Source organism: Drosophila hydei, unplaced genomic scaffold (assembly GCF_003285905.1).
Source record: "Drosophila hydei strain 15085-1641.00,03,60 unplaced genomic scaffold, DhydRS2 tig00008144-arrow-arrow-pilon, whole genome shotgun sequence".
In the NCBI taxonomy this organism is placed as follows: Eukaryota; Metazoa; Arthropoda; class Insecta; order Diptera; family Drosophilidae; genus Drosophila; species Drosophila hydei.
The window spans coordinates 1,629,211-1,650,480 of NW_022045849.1; the positions used below are offsets into that span (position 1 = coordinate 1,629,211).

The window sequence follows — 21,270 nt, forward strand, 5'->3', positions numbered from 1 at the left end:
ATGAATAATTTTTTGTATATTTATTGAAAATTATCAAAAGCTGAGGAAAACTTCTCTTTTATAAGCCATACACTTGTTAGCTTTAAGTTTACTTGGCAGAGTCTTCACTGTACAACAGCGCTTCATATACATATTATTAACTCTAGCACACTTATACAATATGATATTCAGAAATGCATGCTTCTTTACTAAACTAAACTAAACTAAAACAGAAAACATAAAATACAAAGTTTTTCAAAGATATTAATATTTCAATTGCATGTTACTAGCTCTTAAGTAAAAATAGTCCATAAAAGAACAATAGGTTTATATATAAATTTATATATTTTCTCTTTATACTTTGCTAGACATTTTTTTAACAATCCTAACTCTACGATCTTTGAACATACAAGCAATGGCATTTATACACAAGCCCCAATTCCATTTGTAACCATGAGTATTGCATTTTTTATCAACTGTCTATGTGTATAAATATATATACATATACATATATATTTATATTTATATTCATATACTATATCATTTGATTTCATTTCAATTATATCAATTTTTTCTCGAGATATTTGCGGCTCGTTGGGTCGCTGCTCTCTAAGATCCAGCGCCGTTTTAGCATATAGCCTACTCTATACACTTATACAAATACACATACACACACCTATATATATTTATATATATAGAATACGATTACGAATATCTATTTAATGTTTACACACACTGATTGATTTATTGATAAAAAGTGAAGCCAAAATTTATGAATGTTATTGAATGCGCCCACATATTGATTGATGATTTATGTGACAGATCGAAACAGATCATTATCGTATAATATGTATGCGAAACAACGTATTATTAAATATTAAAATCAAAACTGTTTGCTGACCAATTTGTGTTTATTTAGTGTTTCTATATGTGAAGATGCTGGGCGATGGGTTAAAGACATATTTATTGGAATATAGTTGAAATCGCTGAGCTATCTATTTGTAGCTGAAAGTTGTACAACTTAAGAGTTATACCCTGTAATATACCCTGTCAGCTCTCTAGTTGCCTATGCTTGACTAGAAGTTAGCAGGAAGAAAGCTAAGCTAGCTTAGGGGACTTGAAAATATTCAAGTGGAATTGAAAGCTCAAAAGTTGAGCTGAGATATGAGCTTTTAGAGAGGGTTTCCAGAAGAAAATAAACTGTTATAAAACTCAAATAAATATCAATGGCAAGTTGCCATAATTTAAAGTGTCAAACAAGTGAGAAAGCATTAGTTGAGAGATGCTCGACTAGAAGGATACCCGTATACCGAATACCGCAGTGTGTGGCAAATTTATTGATCGATTATTATCGATATACTATGTGTTATAGTATTTAGAATTTACATTTGCAAGCCTGTGTTCAAACGGACGGACAGACATATATGAGTTGACTTAATACTAGATAGTATATATATATATAAAAATATATTTTTTTTATGGATTTATGCTATGCCTCTATTTGCCTATTACAAACATTTGCACCAATACAATATACTCTAAATTCCCATTTTTAATGACTTCAGTCTATGCAAATTCATTGTTTAATGTGGAAAATAGCGGAAAATCTGTGAATTTTAATTTTAGCTAGAAAAATTAATTTGTAAACGATTTGACTTACTACTAGATAGTATCCTACTCAAACTTACCCTGTAAATAATACCAAGCCTCTGCACGGCCTGGACTTAAGGCAATATAAATATAAAAAACTTATTCAAAATTCACCTTTGCTAGTGGAAAATAGATGGAAAAAGATAAATTTACCTTCTGGATAATTACTTCCCACTACATGCGACGCTGATCGACTAGCAGTTACTCTCTAAAATGAATGAAAAGCGATTGAAAAATAAATTCTAAAATACATAAAATACATAAAATACATAAAATATATAAAATATATAAAATATATAAAATATATAAAATATATAAAATATATAAAATATATAAAATATAATATAAATAGTACCTAAAAGTTCGTTCATAAAGCTTTATTCATAAATTAGTCGTCTTATGTGTCTAGAAAATACATATATCAAATTTCTATGATAAGTTGGCTTGGCTACCCCCATGCAAATGTCGTCTCCTGCTCCAGCTCCAAGCGGCCCGAAAGATTTATTTACAAATTCTTTGCACTAACTTAAACAAAAATCGATGCCACGCCCTACGCCTTCGCCGGTTTCATGCTCTCTGGCAGCGTGTCGTCCAGCACGAAGATGGGCAGCGAGTAGTCCAATGGCTTCTCACAGCCACCAGCCACGCCCACTGAGTAATCGTAGGCGCTCTTGTGCATGGCGCCAGTCTTGTGCCAGCCGCGCTTGAGCATCACGTAGACGACGAAGACGCTGACGAGGAAGGCCGAGCAGCTGGCCATGACGAACATGGCCAACTGCACGGATTCGTCGGTGGCGGCGGTGGCCGCTTGAGCCACGGCGGGCACAGCGGTGCGATGTATGAAATGGGAGCGCGTCAAATCGGGCTGGAAGCGATTGCCCAGCAGCTGGAAGCCGCCCGATTGTATGGCCGTCTCGATGGCATAGGCCATGTCCACCTTCGACTCGTTGTGCAGCTCGAAGCGCACAATCACCGACCCATCGAAGTTCTCCTGCACGCGCAGATTCTCCACGGCCGAGCCGAGCAGCTGCTGCAGCTCACGCCGTATGGCATCATAGACATTGCGTACGCTGCCGCTGCCGTGCTCCGAGCTGTTGGTCATGTGCAGCTCGATCGACACCGATTCGATGGGCACAGGCGAGCAGTGCCTGTCGCCCAGCTGGAAGGTGTGCGTGGCCGGCAGCTGGTTGCCGGCGGCATCGACGCACCAGCAGCTGCGCTCGCTGCACTGCAGCGGCTCGAAGGCGCCGGCCGCATCGCAGCTAACGGGAAACGTGGCTGTGGCGGCCATGGCGCGGCAGCGCGTCGTATTCAGCTGCATGGGCGCCGTGTCCACCGACAGCTGCGAGTCCAACAGCGAGTGGGTCAGCTCCAAGGCGCGCTCAGTGGGCTGCAAGCGTGCCTCCACCTCATCCAAGTCCATATCCAGGCTGTTCACGTCATTCAGCTGCGTTAGCTGCGCGATCAGCTGCTCCATCAGCGGATCAGCCAGCTCCAGCTGCTTGCGTGCGCGCGCCTGCCGACTGTTGCAAATGGGCTCGGTGTCGCGCGTCAGCGTGCCCTTCAGCGGAGCACCCTTGCGATCGGCACACCAGCAGACGCCATATGGACTAGCCAGCTGCTCCGAGCCCACGCTGCTGCTGCTGCTGGCGAAGGCGCGACTGACCATTTGTGTGCTGCTGGTGGCCAGTGCTGGCTGCTTGCCCAAGCACTGCACGGGACTCCAGTGGCCCGTGATGGGATCACAGCGTGGCTGGAACCAGACGGACGAGTGACCAGTGCGCTGGGCAGCCAAGCTGTTCTTTAACTTGAGACGTTCGCAAGGCGTGAGCACTGCAAGAGAGAGTGAGAGACGTGAGTATAGAAGCCTTCATCAGCTCCGCAGCTGCTGACTCACCTGGGCAGACGGCATGGCAAGCGAGCTCGTTGTGAAACAGATTCTTGGTCTGGCAGGTGGGCGCGTCTGCATCTATTTGAATGGCCAAACATTTGTTGGCCTTGGGGCTGAAGCGATAGCGTGTGACGTTGCGCCCGCTGTGAGCGCTGGCCAGGCACAGGGCATCCATTGACTCGAAGCAGACGTCGCGTGTCTTGGAGCAGCAGACGCCGCGATTGCTCACCGGATTCAGCTGGCAGGTGTGCGTGGTGGGGCAGCTCTCCTGCTCGCTGTGCGGTCCACAGCTGATGTCCTGCTCGCCCTGCTGCAGCGGCTTGCCCTCGGCACAGACCGAGTCGCGTCTGGGCACACAGATTGGCATCTTGGGGCAGGGCGTGTCCACGCACTCCACGCTTATCAGCTGGCACTCCTCGTCGCTGGCGCAGCTTAGCTCCGCGCAATAGTCGCGGCACTTGCAGGTCGGGCAGCCATGCTCATCCATTTGGAAGCCACTGTCGCAGCTGGAGGCGCACTTCAGGGGGCTGCACGCATAGCTGGAGTTGGCTCTGCAGACGGGCGTGGCGGGTGCCTTGACTCGTGTGCCTGCCAGCTGTTCGCCCTGCTCCGTGACGCACCAGCAGCTGCCGTCAGGTGTGCATTGCACCTGCTCCCATTTGCCCGTCTGCGGATCGCACTGGGCAATGCTCATCTGGCGCGCCGGTATGCCCAGCTCGGAGCTCTGATGCAGCTGTATCGCTTGCAGATGCTGGCAGGCGGTCTTCAGCTGCGGCTCCACGCACTGCGTGCCACAGCCGTTCGAGCAGCAGCGTCGCGTGCCCTCGCAATGGGCGTCCGTGCGGCACTCGTAGCCGCAGACATTCGCATCCAGATTGTCTGTTGGCCCGGGGGGCACCAAGTATGGACACTGACCCGGCTTGCGGGGCAGGCAGGCCGGCACGGGTGGACAGTATTCGCCCTCGCAGCTGACATCGACGATGCGGCACTCTTTGCTCGCGCCGCAGTCGACATTCTCGCAGGGATCACGGCACTGGCAGGCCGGGCAACGGGTGTGCGGATCGAGGGCGAAGCCGTACTCGCAGCCCATGCGGCAGGTGAGGTCGAGGCAGTCGAGCTGCTCGCGCAGCTGCTGGCAGGTCTCGTCGCTCACATTGTAGCCCCTCGATTTGGGTATTTCGGTGCCGAAGCTGTCCACGCACCAGCACTGCTCCACCTCCATCTCGACCAGGTCCTCGTCGGCGGTTGCGGTTCGCTTCGCTGCCGTCGCCACCTTCTTGAAGTCCGCTGCGAAAAGCTGCTGCTGCTCGGCGCCCACGTCGATGACCTTGGCGCTGCGTCCCATCGCCTGCACAGGCACCACGGCTCGCGCTCCACCTGCTGCCACCTGCACCTTCAGCGCGCTGTCGTCCACGCGATACAGCTTCAGACGTTCCGTGTCGCGGCGACTGCGCTTCGCGCTGGCCAAGAGCATGCGCATGCGCCTGATTGTATTCTCCTCCAGTATCTGGCGTTGCTCCGCACGCGTCACGCGTATCTTGCGCAGCTCACACTGCCGTCCCGCATAGTCGCCCTCGTCCGTGCAGCGCGGTGCTGGCATTGCCAGCTGCATGCCCGCCTCGGTGCCCTCCATGCGCTCCGAGAAGTCACGCAGATATTCGCACACTGCAAGGAGAATTTAGGAAGTATAAAAATGATTGATTGACTGATTGAATGACAGAGATACTGAACGAGATTGATTGATTGACTGATCTATTAATTGAGTAAGTGCTGGATTGATTGGCACAAAGATTGCCCAAGTGACTGATTGATTGAGAAAATGGACTGATTAACGAACTAATTGACTGATTGATAGATGATTGACTGTGGCTAGAACGACTGATCAATATACAAGTTGTCTGATTGATTGTCTGATGATCAACTGACTAATTGGCTGATTGATTGACCTATTAATAGCCAATGATTGACTGATTGATTGATTGACTGATCTATTAATTGAGTAAATGCTTGATTGATTGACATAAAGATTGCCCAAGTGACTGATTGATTGAGAAAATGGACTGATTAACGAACTAATTGATTGATTGATGGATGATTGACTGTGGCTAGAACGACTGATCCATATACAAATTGTCTGATTGATGGTCTGATGATCAATTGACTAATTTACAGTTTGATTGACTGATTGATAGCCATTGATTGACTGAATGATGGATTGCTGAAGCGACTAACTGACTGAGATAATGATTTGTTGATTGAATGATTAAGTTGTTGATTGATAATGAATGACTGATTGATACACTTTTGACGTTGTTTACATATGTTGAAATTGATTGATTGATTGAATGATTGAATCATAATGAATGAATGATTGACTGATTGATTGATCGAGTGGCTGATTTATTGAACAATTGACTTATTGCTTACATATTGTGAAATTGATTGATTGAATGATTGATTGATTGATTGCGTGCTTAGCTAATTGACATGCTGAGTAACTGATTTGACTGGCTGATTGATTGACTTGAGCTACCAAAATACCATCTAATTGACTGATTGATTGACTGATTGACTGATTGACATTTAATTAGAATTACTGATTGAATGATTGAACAACCATTGATATTGAGTGACTAATAAGCGTGCTCTTTGATTGACTGATCGTATGATTGATAAAGATTGATCGAGCTAGATTGATTAATGTAAACAGAATGACAGACTGATTGACTGACAGACTACATGATTGACTAACAAATCTTCATATATATTGATTGATTGGCTTGATTTTCTTGCTAACTTACTGGTTTGCTGTTTCGCCGTGGACTGCTCCTCGGATGCCTCTGTGGCCGTTGTCTGTTCCGGCAGTGGGCAGCAGACGCTCTCCGCTTCGCGATGCAGTTTGGTGCACTTGTACTGCTCGGGGCACATGATGTGGTTGCTCATGGAACGACCCTGCTTGGACTCCGGTTCGGGTTCGAAGAAAGCCGTGGGCTGGAAGTTGCGCGCCTGCCGCTCCTCGAAGCAATACATGACCTCGCCGCTGACCGTGTCCGAGAGCGGGGTGCCAATGTCGCAGGGATTGGAGTAGGCCAGATCCGGCTTGCAAACCGGCCAAGAGGCGCACAGTGAAGAGCCGGACTCGCACAGCGGATCCGTGGCGACCTCGCAATGGGAGCCCAAGGCGCACTTGAAACCCTCGCAGGGCTCCGAGCACTCGCAGGTGGGACAGCCATTGTGATCGTTCTACAAACAGCAGATGTTAGGGAAGATCCAATGAGCCTTGCAGCTTAACTCACCTTGAATCCGTATTCACAGACAGCGGCACAGATGTTCGTATCGCATTGCTCCATTTGGAAGCTGCGCGCATAGGAGCGACTGATCATGTTCTCCCAGCCATCGCAGTTGACGCTGCTGGCAGCGCCCATGGACTCCTTGATCTTGTGCCCGGTGCGAGGATCCACGCACCAGCAGACGAGTCCATTGCGCGAGCACTGCCGTGGCGTATACTGTCCGCCGGGTCCATTGCAGTCGGGCACGTAGCCACGGCCCTCGCGCTCATTCAGCGCCAGCACATCGGCCAGCGCCTTGGCCTGATGGCAGCCGGTCATATTTTGCGGCTGCTGGCAGTTGAACTGGCAGCCCTTGGTGAAACAGCATTTGTCCAGATTGCGGCACTCCAGATCGTGGCTGCAGGGCGCGCCGCACATGTAGCCCGTGCGTTCCGTATAAGTCGATTGTTCTGGGGCCGGGCAGACGCCGGGCTTCTGAAAGGTCAAAGCACTGGGACAGCAGACTCCGTAATCATTTCCGGACTCCACCAGGCACTGATAGAGTGGCGGGCATTGTGGCTTGCCCGCGTCCAAGCCGCACAGGAAAGGCCTGACGCTGTCCTCAATGGCCAAGGGCAATCCGGCCGGACAGTAGTTGGCCAGAGAGCGCGCTTTCTTGCAGGTGGGCAGCGGTGGGCAGGGCTCAGACTTGCATTGCACCTCCTGCAGCTGACAGGTTTGGCCACGCGGACACTCCAGACCATCGCACGGGTCACGACAACGGCACACGGAGCAGCCTGTTTGTGGATCACGCGCGAAACCGGATGGACAAAACATGCGACAAGCGGAGGCGGCACAGTGCGACGGCTCCTGGCACTGAACGCCGGCACGTGTGGCATTCCGACTGCCCGGCAGCTCCACGCCATACTCGTCGATGCACCAGCAATCCTCGCCAGCGCGCTCATTGGCGCACTGCACGCTCTCGAACTCTCCGCTCTTCCTGCAGCGCGGTATGCGCACCGCGCCCACTGCGGCGCCTCCCGCTGGTTGCAGCGCCTTGGCACGTCGCGTCTCGGCGCGTCTCAAATGCTGACAGGCTGTTAAATTGGCTGCAAGTAGAGGGTAGCAAGAGGGCAAGGGGCAGCGTGAGTCAACGGGGGCGCTTGGCATACTTTCGTGTTATTCAACTGGGCAAAAGTAAAAAAAACCCAGCTGCAAAGTCAGTTTCACTTTTTGCGAACGTGACGCGTTTATTGTGAATGAAACGACAAGCAGCCAGTAAAGTGTAAGTGTGTGCAAGTCGAGTGTGATCGACTAGCAAATACCCAGCATATAGGAACTACTTGACTATGTAAGTTTATTGAAGTTTTCTTGCCTTTGTGATGTAGAATACAATACTAGATTAAGCACAATTTCATTCAGATATCAACTCTACTATGGTTAGGTCTTCAAATATCTCAAATATGCTTAAAAAGCTTTATCGATATTTATCGATTTAAAGAAAAATTGCTTAAATTGTTGAAAGACTAACGCTATTACTAGTATTTGAGCAGATGTATGACAAGTTTTAAACATACTACCAGTTAAGTTCTTTGAGTAAAAAAAAAAGAAAAATAAACTCAACTTTTATCGATTAATCAAATATATATAGCAAAAAATATGAATTGGAACATTTGTATTCGCTATACATACAGCAAGGTAAATTTAGCAATTTTTCAAATTGATCGATAAGCACTAGAAAAATATCGATATATATCGATTTTTATGCAAACTTTAAATTTCTAATAAAATTAATAAGTTTTATTTAAATTTAAATCTTAAAGCACACGAAATCTTCGAGATGGTATACACACTGTATCATAGATTGAAATCAATATTTATCGATTTTTATTCTGGGTAAAAGCAGCAATAAACTTGATAAATATGCGTATAATAAAAGTCACATAATGAAATTCAAGCAACATAGCACTTAGTATAAATTAAAAAAATGCAATGGCCACATATCGAAATTTATCGATTTAGGCGTAGCTCTAGATAAAGCGATAAATCTATACAAAGTTTGATTGTTATTAACTATAATACAAACTACATGATAAATTTAATAATCAAAATGGTTTACGTGTTTGATACACGCTCATACAGCTGCATGGCAGCAAATCGATATGTATCGATTTATAAGAAACTTTCAGCTAGATATAAAAAAGTACTCTATGAATGGGCAGCATGCAGCCAGCAGTCATACAAATTTATAATAATTTCAGCTCATACATTTTTAATGAGTACAGTGAGTATCGACTATATTGAAATTAAAAATTGTGCACAAATGGCAGCTGTTGATTGCTGTGGACTGTTGTTTGTTTGTTATCTCAGGGCCAACATTGTGAGCACTTTTTTATTTTTTTGTATTCGCATTGCGTTTGCTATTGGCCAAAGCGGCGTATGCGCAATTAACTGAAATGGCCTGAACCATTAACGCCAGCCGGCGGATGCCTTGCTTTGAGCATTCTACATAAGGCACAGTCATTGTCTATTGCTCGCTCGATGCTTATGTAATATCGTGTGTGGCACATCATTTAGCTCTTAACTAACCCACTACCGCCCCCCCTCTCCCACTGCAATCTTCCCTTCCCCCTGGTCTTTCTTATACGCAACGCTGCCTTTTGGCATTTCGCAAAAGTCGAGACGACGCGCTCGCTGGGTTTTAGTTGGTCTGTCGTTTGGCTGTCCAATTGCATTTGGACAGTTCACGTAATGCATTCGAAATGCATTCGATAATGGAGCTTTTGAATAGCTTAAGCTGACCCTCAAGGCACATGCGAGTAGATCATCCGCCAGGGGAACTCAGCGCTTAAATAATCAGGAAAGCGAAAGTTTCATTTTATTTAAGCTAAAGTCAAGTTTTCCGTAAGCCTATGTGTCTTATATTATATGCTTTCATATAAAGTTTTTACTCCTTATAAAATATATGATATATATATAGAACATATTTTACTTTTGATCAATTTCTGGTTAAGAACTTAGCTTTTGCTATAGCCTTTTCCTATCAGCATTTTTAGAGTTATTTACTGAAGTTATTGAGCAGCTGCACTACTTGCTCTGCCCCTCTCTCTCTCTCTCTCTCTCTCTCTCTCTCCCTCTCTTCTCCCTCCCTCTGTGCTCTCTCTCTCTCTCTCTCTCTATATCTCTCTATGTCCCTCACTCCCTGCCTCCTTCTTTATTTCTTCTGCATCACTTTCTTTCATTCTGTCTCCCTCTCGCTCTCCTATCTCTCTCTGTATTCCCCTTTTCCTTTCCATCTCTTCCCCCAAAATTTTCCCTTAACTCGGTGTCTCTCCATCCTCTCTCTGCTTCTCTCTAAGCAAACTCCGTACCGACTCATAAAACTGAAGTTGATTTCTTGTTTAAAAGAAAACCTTGTTGGCCAGTGTTTAATATCAGGAAATTTGGATATTTTCTTACTAAAGTAATTCTGATCTTTGGAAATTCACACAAGGAAATTCTAACTCATCCTAGACTTAGTCTGATCATTTAATCTATTCCTGGTCTGGCGTTGATCTGTAAGTGAAACAGCCTTCAAACGCAAATACTTCCACTTTCAAACGTCACATTACAGATCTCTATTATTTTTTGAATATATATCATTAATCATTATCATTAATAGATATGCATTTTCTATATGAGAAGATTTTATGGCAACTGTGTCTAGTATCTTGACTGACTAATAAATGAATATAATTAGAGATTTTTAAAAAAGATTTTTGCTATAGATTTATAAGCCCCACCTTAGCTTTCTATGAAACATTATTACATCCATGAATAATATTATAGCATGCTATAAATCTGATATCTGTTAATAACTTTTAATGCATATATTCTTATCAGATTATATTCAAGTCTCTCCCTCTTCCTGTATCCATCTCTAATTTAGCAATGTCTCATCTCTCTATAAACACACACATATACATATACATATGTCTGTATCTATATCTTAAAAGCATGTTTATTTTATTGTCATACCAACATCCGGCTTGCATTTTCACTGCTATGTTAATTGCTAAATTTTTACCACGATATATTTTTGCTTGCTTTTTTTTGTGAGCTCTTTTCACCAGAAATTAAATGAAAGTTTCTGTGTGTGTTTTTTTTTTTGTATATAAAAAATGTTTTTGGCAGCGCCTCGAGTTGTGTTTGATTTGGTATTTCGATCGAATGTCTTGCTTGGCATTCGGTTTTCGCTGCATGAATGAAAACAAAAACCAATTAAAAGAAAAATGATAATGGTAGCGGCAATGGGAAACGTGATTTATTCTATTTTGCTGGCGAGCGAAATCAAGTTTGTCGCCTAAGTCTTTCGTTCGTAAGCGTAACGAAAACGAAAACAAAAGCCACGCATAGACAACAGCCGGCAGACCCCTCTAGGCTCACTCTGACCGACTGACACACTCATAGCGTGTGCTTCCTCTTCTAGCCAGCTGTGTGCGTGTGTGTGTAACGGCTTTTCAGGCAGTCTATTTCAAGTTCGTGCTTCGAGTCTCTCTGTGGGCAACAGCCTAAGCGCTTTTTAATGATGGCCGTGCTATATTTAGCGCCCGTTCGTTGTGTTCTACACGAATTTCCCAAACACGCTAATTGCCGCATGCATTTTGCAACATTTGCAATTGGCTTTTAACGATCCAAGCAACTGCTCCACATAAACAGCGCAGCAAACGGGGTTCATTGACTGACCAAAAAACCAACTACAAAACATAAAGTGAGTCAAGAAACCAGAAAGAACGATTAAGTATAGCTGAACGAACTCGAAATACTCTGGCTGACATGTGGCACATAAACAGTGACGGTCAAAAGTATTTACACTTGCTTTTTTTATTGATGATTTTAAGAAAATTATTTAAGAGACTTGAAGAAAAAGTAGCCAAAGCTTAGTAAAAACAAGTAAAGCACTTTAGTGGGGTATGCATGATTTGGATACACCCTGTACTCAGGCTTTATACAACTGAGAGCCAGAATGCTCGAAACCGAAGCTAAGTCTGAGTTGAGGGATTTGTCCCAAGAACACACTCCCCTCAGGATTAAATCGCCTAGAATTATTTTTATCAATGGATTCAGTGTAGCATGAATTGGCAAAGATAATATGAAGGAAAAAAAGTATATTAAAAGCTATGAAGAATTTCTAAATTTTTTTTGGTTTCAGGATCATCGATTTTTGTATTAAAAAAATGAACTGAATAAATATTTTTGATTATTGGTTGTTATAATTCTAACGAGTGTAAACACATGATAGATAAACAATTTGTCTACTTTAGCATTTTAGCAGCTCTCGGTTCTAGCATCAACAACTGTTGACTGAATTTTAATTGAAAAAGCCCTAAAAAGCAAACATATTAAGAGCAAAAGAATTATATTTCACTTGAAAAAGTTGCGAACTTCAAAAGCTACTAAAACAGCTGGAAAATATCGAAATTCGAAGAGCAAAATTCTTTGCTTTTATGAATCTAACAACAACAAAACTATATATATATATATATTATATTATATATAAATATTTATCATAATACTACATCTCTTCTCGTCGCTCTTCAGTGAGTGGCAGCTGGCTCTACAAAGTCTTGCGACCCCCATTTGGCATATGCCGCTAGCAGTCAATGACTCTTGCTGCTTGCCTGCGTGTGGCATGCAGTTGGCTCGATTTTATTCCTGCCACGCCCACTTTTTCGGTGTTCCACTTACCAGTTGAGCGCTTGGCCTGCGCAGCTTGCAGCGCGAGCAGCAGCAGCAGCAGCGAGAAGAGCCTCAGCCAGCGTTGTTCACAATGCGGCGTCATGTTGAGGCGCAAACATCCAAAAAAAAAAAGTTGCCAAAAAAGTGGAAAAAGATTTCCTGTTTTTGTGGCAGCAGCTGCAAAAAAAAAGAGAGTTAACATTAAGTACAGCTATGCAGAGGTGTGTGAGTGTGTGCAGCGCTGTGTGTCACGTTTGACGTCACACGTCGACGTTGCGCTTCAGAGACCGAAACCGGGCATGAGAAATGAGAAATTCAAATTAATATTCAAAAAAACAAATATGCATACAAATACTTTCACTAGACTTTGTTGTTGCTGTTGTGGTGGCTTGTGTTTTAATGGCTAAAGAATTCAGTAGATGCGAGATACTTTATGGCTGCATAATTTTTGGATGCTAGACTATTGCGCAATAGGCAAAGCGGAAGCCTAATCCGAAGGGGTTACGAACAAAGCTTGGGTCACGGGCTGCACTCATTGTCTGCACTGCTCATAATATTAGGCAGTTGTTATTGTTGTTGTTGTTACTGCTGTTGCTACCATTGAAGGCGAGTGATTAATCTGCGCTTTCACTTTGCCAAGCAGCAGCAGCAGCCGTCGGCGCAATTGCTGCCAGTGTCTATAATATTTTTGCCAGCACTGTTGAAATTCACTTTTTACCTCGCGCTCTCGCTCTCGCTCTTCGTGCGTTTTCCGGTCCATTGCCAACAATGACGACGACGACGCCGCACAGCTTTAATCACACGACGATTTATTTTTCACTAATTATAATGCACACAGCAGCAGCAGCTGGCCCAAACAGCTGATCGGCTAATAAAATCCAATTGGAGTTGATAATAACCAAAAATGAGAAAAAGTTCGTTGCCTAAGTCATTTGTTTTTTCGTCACTTTTTGTAAGCTGAAAAGTGTTTTTTTTTGGGACACTTAAAAATACGACAAACGCGTTGCAACAACAGTGACAAACAACTTTTTTCTTAGCAAAGCGGCGCAGCCTACAACAGCAACAACAACAACAAACGAAATTCAATACGGAACTAGCAAAAAAGGCCGAAAACTGTATAGAAAATGTTTTGTAGATATTTTCTTTAAGCGTTTTCAAAGAGGAGTTGACTAGTTGTCGAGTGAGTGGCATCATGGTGTGTTTACTATGCGAGGGTTATAAGTAAAGTTGCACTGCCAGCGATATATATGCAGGCTGTCACAGCAAGAGTGATACTATTTCTGCTAACTAGATTTTTGTGTTTGTTTAAGCTATTTATATTTTTTAGACACAGAAATATGGAATTGGATTTGCCATTTGTTTATGTATATAATTATGGATATATATTTAAAATTTTAATAAAACTTCAGCCTTGTATATATATTATTTACTTTTATCTATTTGCATTTCACTTCGATTTCATTTAACTTAACTTTAAGATAAATTATATTAATTATATTAGATAATGATATTAATTATAATAGATAATGAAACTTAATTGAGAATACTACAGTATAAGCATAATATAGTAATCTTTATTATATAGTAAGTATATTATAGTAATCTGTATTATATAGCTAAAAAATAAACAAAAATTTCGAAATAGTCCTACTTCTTATATACAAAAGACTTTTCAGACTTTTAACTTAAACTAATTTATATATGTCAAGTATATCTGTGCCTAGACTCTAATTACGGTAAGGCAACTGTTCTTTCCAGTTAGCTGTTTGGGCTCCACCTTAAACCAGGCCAAACAGCATTTCGCTCACCTGCAATATTTTCCCCCATTTGACTGCAAAATGAAATTTCACGCTTTGCTTGAACTTGAGGCGATTTTTTCCCTGTTGTTCGCAAATGTTGTTTTTTTTTTTGAGATGCAAAGATTTCACCATGGCCAAAAAGGTAACTAAAAAAGGTGGCTAAGCTTGCGCTGTTTGTCATTGAAATTTTTGCAGGCACTGTTAAAACGCCGTTGACCCTGTCACATTAGCTGCTTTGCTATGCTTGGCCTGTCCCAAGCCGTATGACAGTTAGTAGAGTGTAAAGTTTAACGATTGGTGAAATGAGGTCACATGTCAAACAGCTGTTGGTTGGGCAAATTACCTAGGGAGAGAGGGAGAGAATTCCTTCGAACAGGTGTGGACAAAGAAGATTACTAACTAGTCTATGTAGAGCTATTGACAATGAGTAAGAATCGTTGAGCAAATATTGAGTTACTAGCTATGAGAGAGAATCCTCAACTAAGTATAGTAAGATATGTTACGGTATGAGCTAAAAGAGAGAATCTTTAAGATTTGTATTAGTTATAAGGTGAATTATTAGCTAAGGAAGAGAATCTTTGTCTCAGCCACTTTAGAGCTATTGGACATTAGAGAGAATATTTAAGTAATAGGATCTTTTGAGTTATTAGCTATTAGAGAGAATCTTTAAGTAAGTATTATTGAAAATGTTGATATATTAGCTAAAAAGAGAGAAACTTTGATTCAATTACAGCTAGGAATATTAAGCTATTTGCTAAAAGAGAGAATCTTGCTTCAGTTACTAATCGTAGCTAAGCTATTAGTTAAAAGAAAGAATCTTTCGAACAGTACTGATACAAATATTTAGCTATGGGAGAGAATCTTTTTCTTACTACTTGTAGAAAATAAGGGCTATTAAAATATGAGAGAGAAACCTTAAGCAAATACTAAAGGAAATGTTGTGCTAGAAATTTTAGCTATGAGAGAGAAACTTTATGCAAGTACTAATAAAAATATTGTGGTACAGTGAGAATCTTTATGCCAATACTGCTAGATAACTGAAAGAGCACTCTGCTGTGGGAGAGTATCTCTATCCAAGTACTAACTGACATGTTAATCTATTAGCTAGGGAAAAGCTTTGACTAAAGTACTAATTAAGCTGTCAGCTATGACAGAGAATCTTTAACCAAATACTGACAGACATGTTGTCTACCCAAGCCATTGAGCTGCCGGAACGGCTAGACCTCTGTCTTAAGCATTTGAAAGCTATTCCGAATTCGGTCAGTGCTGATTCATTTCTTGACTTCTTGGTTTTAGTTTCGGTTAGTTTTTTGGGTTTTTGCACAGTTTTCTGCTACAGTTATTATTGCGTGTGCGCTCACTTGCGAAATGCTTCCAACTTTAAGTCTTCCACAGTCTAACGGTGCTTTGCTGGGCTTTAGCGCAGTTAAACTCGGGTTTTTTATTTCGTTTCATTTTTTTTGTTTTTTTTTTTTTTGGGCCGAGTTTTAAATTGTCCGTATCGCGCTTTGGACCCTCCACTGCGTACTGCTGCGCCCATTTACAGTGTTTGTTTACTATTATTGGGTAATAAGCCTATTTGTGTTGATTTTTACCACTCTTAATTACAATATGATGTCATTCGGCAATTATTTTTTCAGTGTATCGATAAAGTATGACGAAAAAATACATCGATTGTCATATCTTCTCAGAGTAAGCTCAACTCTATGCTTTGTAAGATCAGTGATTGAAAATTCAGCTGAAAACTGAATTGAGTTAAAGCTGAAATCGGCTTAACTTGGATTATACATATGTTATATGTTAAGCTGAAACCTTGAGCGCTTGAAGACGCTTAACTTAAGCGAGACTCTCATATGAATAGCAGCAGCATGCAGCATGCAGCTTTTTCAGAAACTTTTTTAGAATCTGTAGACTTAAGTAAATTTTTTTTTTTACATTTGCTTAGCCAAATATTTTTGCAATTTTTGCAAGATAAAAATAATATAATATAATATAAAATATATAAAAATCTTTCTTTTGACATTTGCCAAAGTTAAGCTTAGACTTGAAAATTAATAAAAAATCTTTTAGATATATATAACTAACATAAAATTTGTTCTCATTTTGTTAAAAATTTTTTAATTAATTTAATTAAGTAAATACATAATATTTCAAACATTCTTTTATTTAAAAGTATAAAAAATATATTCGCATCAAAAGAACTAGAAACTGTGTGGCTTTCTATATATATATTTTTTTTTATATATTTATGTAAAACTAAAAAAATTAAAAACAAAAAAATTGAAAATTTTTTTTCAATAATGTTTTAAATTGAAAAAATGTAAAAATATATATTATATATATATTTCATAACTTTGTTATGTAAAAACTAATTATGTTAAATATTTACAATTATTTTTTTAATCTGATAATTAAAAAAATAATTATTTTTTCCACATGCACAAAATAAATGTTTCAAATTTCTATTAATTTGTTTTTACATATAAATATATATTTTTAAATGATTTAAATACCGAATATAATAACTGTTATCTTGATTGTTGTTTTTTTTCTGAATAACTTAAAATCCGTTTTTTGACTGCTATTGAAATGACCTTCGTAACATGCGCAAAAAAAAAAATATTTGACTAAAAATTCGAATTTGTGTGTTTGTTTGCTTAGCGAATGCGAAGCAAAATGCCAGCAGGTTGCCTTGAGCTAACCAAAAAGAAACAGAGTTTTGGATATAGATTGAAGTGTTCGAGATTGGCAGACGACATATTTATGAGTGCCCATAAAAGTTTCCCAGTTTCGATTTCAGTTTTGAAGCTTGAGGAGGAGGAATCATTGCTCAACAAACCTGTTGTCCAATCGGAGTATGAATTCCAATCAGACTGCAGCTAATCCAATAAAAAGTGAAACTATTTCTAGTTGCGAATTTGTGCTTTAATCCAAGTGCACTTGGCTCTGTGGTATGCGCGGATTTTTATTTTTTTTCCTTTGTATTTTTAGGTGCTGGGCTTTAATTTGCGATTTTCACAATTTCACTTGCACAGATACACACACACGTGTATATATATACATATATATAGACTCTCGTAAATTTGATTTTCACTTTGAATTTCTATGAATTTCTCTCGTAACGTATTTTGAAATTCGCGTGCGACTTGAACGGCGAACACAGCTCATTTGAGCTAACGTTGGCGCAGCACCAGAGCGCTTAGTGGTGCCCAGCTCGTTATGGTGGTGCTCTGCTCTGCACTGCTCTGTCGGTGGTTCGATCCAACATGTTGCATGCCAATTTCCAGAAAAAAACTCACAGCTGACGCATGTGAATTTCGGTTTTTGTTGGGAATTTTGAAATCTGTTTGAACTCTTTCTTTCGGAGTTCAGTTTGAGTCGTGTCGTGTGTGGCGTGACACGAACTGAAGTTCGATGGCAACTTAATGCACAGTTATTCAGTTTACTGCTCAGTTGGCTTGGTTCATGAATCTGGCTTATAACTCTGCTTCTGCTTCGACTTATCGCTTACAGATCTATTTCATATATTGAAATCTTTTAGCTAGACCGAACCATTCCATGCTCTTCCTTTGACAGGTTTTTCTTGTTTTTAAAACTTTTCAAAAGCACCTAGCTGAACAGCCAAAGCAAAGCTTAACAGCTTCACTCAGCTAAGGCTCAAAGCACATATTTAATTTATTTGAGCCTAATCAGAACCTAATCTGTCATGAGCTTGAAATTAGCATCTAAAATATTAAAGCTTTCGACTTTTAATCTGCTTTTAAGTTCATGCCTTCAAACTGCTTCGAACTGGGTTTTTTTTCTGTTTATTTTATAAATTAAGTTTAATAAATTTTGTTTTCTAATATAATCTAGTTCGAATTGATTCGCTCTCAGCTCAGACTGCAGCGTAAATATTCGAGAAGTTTGTCTTTCATATCGCATTGTTAGTTTAGAGTAGCTAAAATCTAATGTTCGTCCATTTACACTCTAAAGGTGCGCCGTCTGCTCATTCATGCACGCACCTGCTTTACCACCGCACCATGGCACCACTGCACCACACATTTCTAAAGTAAACGCTTGATTCATAGAGTTCAATTCAGGCATTTGCTATGTACAACACTTAGCCAGGTGCGTGACAACCTTCAGTGGCCGACTTAGTCGATGGCCACGGGGTAAACCCGATTCATCCAATCGCATAGCCCGCAACTTGGCTGACTCAGTGTGACGTCTGCAATGGCGGATATATGTCTGAGATCTGATCTGAACTGATCTTAGCCAAGGGCAAAGCTTTAACACATTTTCGAATTCGAGTTTTGTTGTTTGTTTTTTTTTTTTAATTCATTTGTTTTGGACCAACTTCCGCTTCGCTTGGTTTTCGCACGCTTTTGCCATATTTCAATGACTTTCTTCTTTAATTTCATTAATAAAAGCTGATCGGGCCATCATTAAATTAAGTGCTGCCCGTGTAGCTCCGTCGCACAAAAGACAGTACCAAAAGTTATGGCAGCAGCGAAAAGAGTTGAAAAACAGTTGCTTTAATAATAATGTCGACTGTTTGGGTGGGATTTTCATGCTCTATGATTTTAAGCGGGCATTTTGGATGATGCATGCAGTTTGATGAGCTTTACGGGAGTTTATATGAGAGAGATTTTATGATTTGAAGAATTCCTGATTGAAATTAGGCATAGATCTTGGATATATTGGGTCTTTAAATTTTTGATTTATGTTCAATCATAATATATGATGTATCTATAAATTATTTTTATATATAACTTTTTGGTAGAAATTTTATACAGAAATTTAATTTAATTTCAATCAAACTTATCCTCTCTATCTCTCTCTTTCTCTGTCTCTCCTACGCATACTTTTCCTTAGATATTATAGAAAATTTACTTAGCTTTATTTAACTGCATCCCTCTCGTTATTACCTTCTCTCTACTTCTCACGCTCTCTCATTCTCTCTTACTCGCACCCTCTGTATCTCTCTAACTTCCACCCTCTACTTCTCTTTGGCAGAATTTTCTAAATATATAGAACTTTGACATAACTTTACTCACATTCTAGCCTGCCTCTTATCTCCCTCTTTCTCTCACGCTTTCTCTATTTCAGTTGCTCTCTCTCTCTTTCTCTTGCTGTATGAGTCAACCTCTCTTCAACTTTACTTATCCAGTCTTTCTCTCTCTCTCTCTATCTCTCTTTCTCCGTCTCTCTGTCCTTCTTTTCTCGCTCTACACGCATCACTTTTCTGCATTAAGCTCCAGCTCAGCTGCAATTCAGAGCTATGCAATCCACCCAGGCTCTGCTCTGCCCTGGTCCAGCTCCAAGGTGCAGCTACAGCTCAATGGGCACGCCTCAAACGTGCCACGCCTCATGCATCCGAACCAACTGCTCTCTGTCAGCTTGTGTGACGTCTTCGCCAGGCGAGTGAAAGTGAAAGTTCTGTGCGCTGGTTTTATAAGACCAGCTCGAGTTGTCGCCGAGTCGTTCAATATCAAAACGATGCTAACACGTTTCACAAACACCGATAAAAAAGCTCTAAATATATTTAAATATATGATAATAAAAGCCCTTGGCGTTGCATCATTTTGTTCAGTGTTTTATTTTGTTTATAATAAACTAATTTTATATATATAATATATATATATATATATATATATATATATATATATATATATATATATATATATATATATATATTTATTAATGACTTTTAACTAGTTCTTGTTGCTGTTGTTTTTTTTTATATTTTGTGTTGGCAAAGAATATTTTTTTTAACTCTCGTAGAACAAAGAAGTCTTGATTTGAGTTTGTTAATTTATTAACTTTACATTGTGATCTGAGTACGCGGGGGTGGGGTTAAGAGGAGCTGGCAAGTATATATTTAAATAAAAGGAAAAACAATTCTAAATTCGATTTGAAAACATCTCCGATGCGCCTTAAGAAACTGCATGTAAATTAGTTTTGCTGAATTCGTGTTTTGTTTATATCTCGTAACAACGTGTTCTGAAGAGTGTTGGGATTTGTTTTTTTTTTCTTTTTTCTATTTAGTACATATAGTTTATATATATATATATGTATATTTAAAAAGTGGTTGACGAGTGCCTTTTGATTCTGTTTTCATAGCTGTTTTTAGTTACAAAGTGCATTTCATTTGTTGTTGTTGTTGTCTAAGTGGAAACCTTAGGCTTAATTTTGAGTTTTTCTTGTTCGAAATCGAAAATTTGTATAATTTACCTTTTTTTGTTATTTTATCATTTTTGGTTTAGTTTACTATTTTTACGTTTTCTTTATAATAAAACTGTAAGTTACATATGTGATTTGTTGTTGGGCGCATACTATACATATACATATATATATATATATAGGTTGCATAAGTTACGTATGATATATATATATATAAATATATATGTTATGTATTTACATTCATAATTTCTTGTTCGTTCTTTTGCTCTTTTGTTGTAAATATTTGCACAGAAACAAAATACTTTTCTTCTCTTCTTTTTTTTCCAGTGTATTATTATCAATTATGTATGAACACAGTATTTAGCAGCTTTATGAATTTTTCTTTCTTATTTTTTTGTTCTCAAGTTGTGTTATAAAGATCACTTGTTCTTCTTCTTCTTTTGCTAAAAATGATTTAAATGTCTTTTTGTTGTAACTAGCAAAAAAATGTTGAGTAAAGTAAAGAGGAAAACATAATCAATTGCTTAAATAAATTCTAACAACACGCTTAAGCTATATAGATATATTTATATGTATATCTGTATATATATAAAAAATTGTATTGGATTTTACATAGTTTTTGCTTGCTGTATAAATAATAAATAATAAAACATTTACAACTATTTTGCAACGCTACGCACGACCTATCAACTATATCAAATTGTATATATAACTCCGTATATAAATATGTCCTTTTGCTAAAAATTATTTGTTGTTATTATTATTAATTATTATTATTAATAATCAATTAATTATATTT

The 21,270-nt window shown here is 40.0% G+C and overlaps 1 protein-coding gene across 1 annotated transcript; it reads right to left on the reverse strand.

Annotated features, from left to right (window-relative positions):
• Nucleotides 1-2,179: 2,179 nt before the first annotated feature.
• On the reverse strand, nt 2,180-7,641 carry LOC111603501. Its single transcript, XM_023321108.2, has 4 exons — nt 6,817-7,641; nt 6,322-6,763; nt 3,527-5,185; nt 2,180-3,462 (listed from the first exon to the last, which is right to left on the reverse strand). Exons 1-4 carry the CDS (start codon nt 7,624-7,626, stop codon nt 2,180-2,182), a joined length of 4,194 nt encoding a protein of 1,397 aa, XP_023176876.2. The 5' UTR covers nt 7,627-7,641.
• Between the last annotated feature and the right edge of the window lie 13,629 nt (nt 7,642-21,270).

What these genes read in the sequence shown, in the direction of transcription:
- LOC111603501 (XM_023321108.2), bottom strand. Translation starts at nt 7,626, where the DNA reads ATGTTTTGTCCATCCGGTTTCGCGCGTGATCCACAAACAGGCTGCTCC. An exon ending in TCTGTGAATACGGATTCAAG is followed by an intron (nt 6,764 to 6,816) that starts GTGAGTTAAGCT and finishes TGCTGTTTGTAG; the next exon opens with AACGATCACAATGGCTGTCC. An exon ending in CACGGCGAAACAGCAAACCA is followed by an intron (nt 5,186 to 6,321) that starts GTAAGTTAGCAA and finishes TTCTCCTTGCAG; the next exon opens with TGTGCGAATATCTGCGTGAC.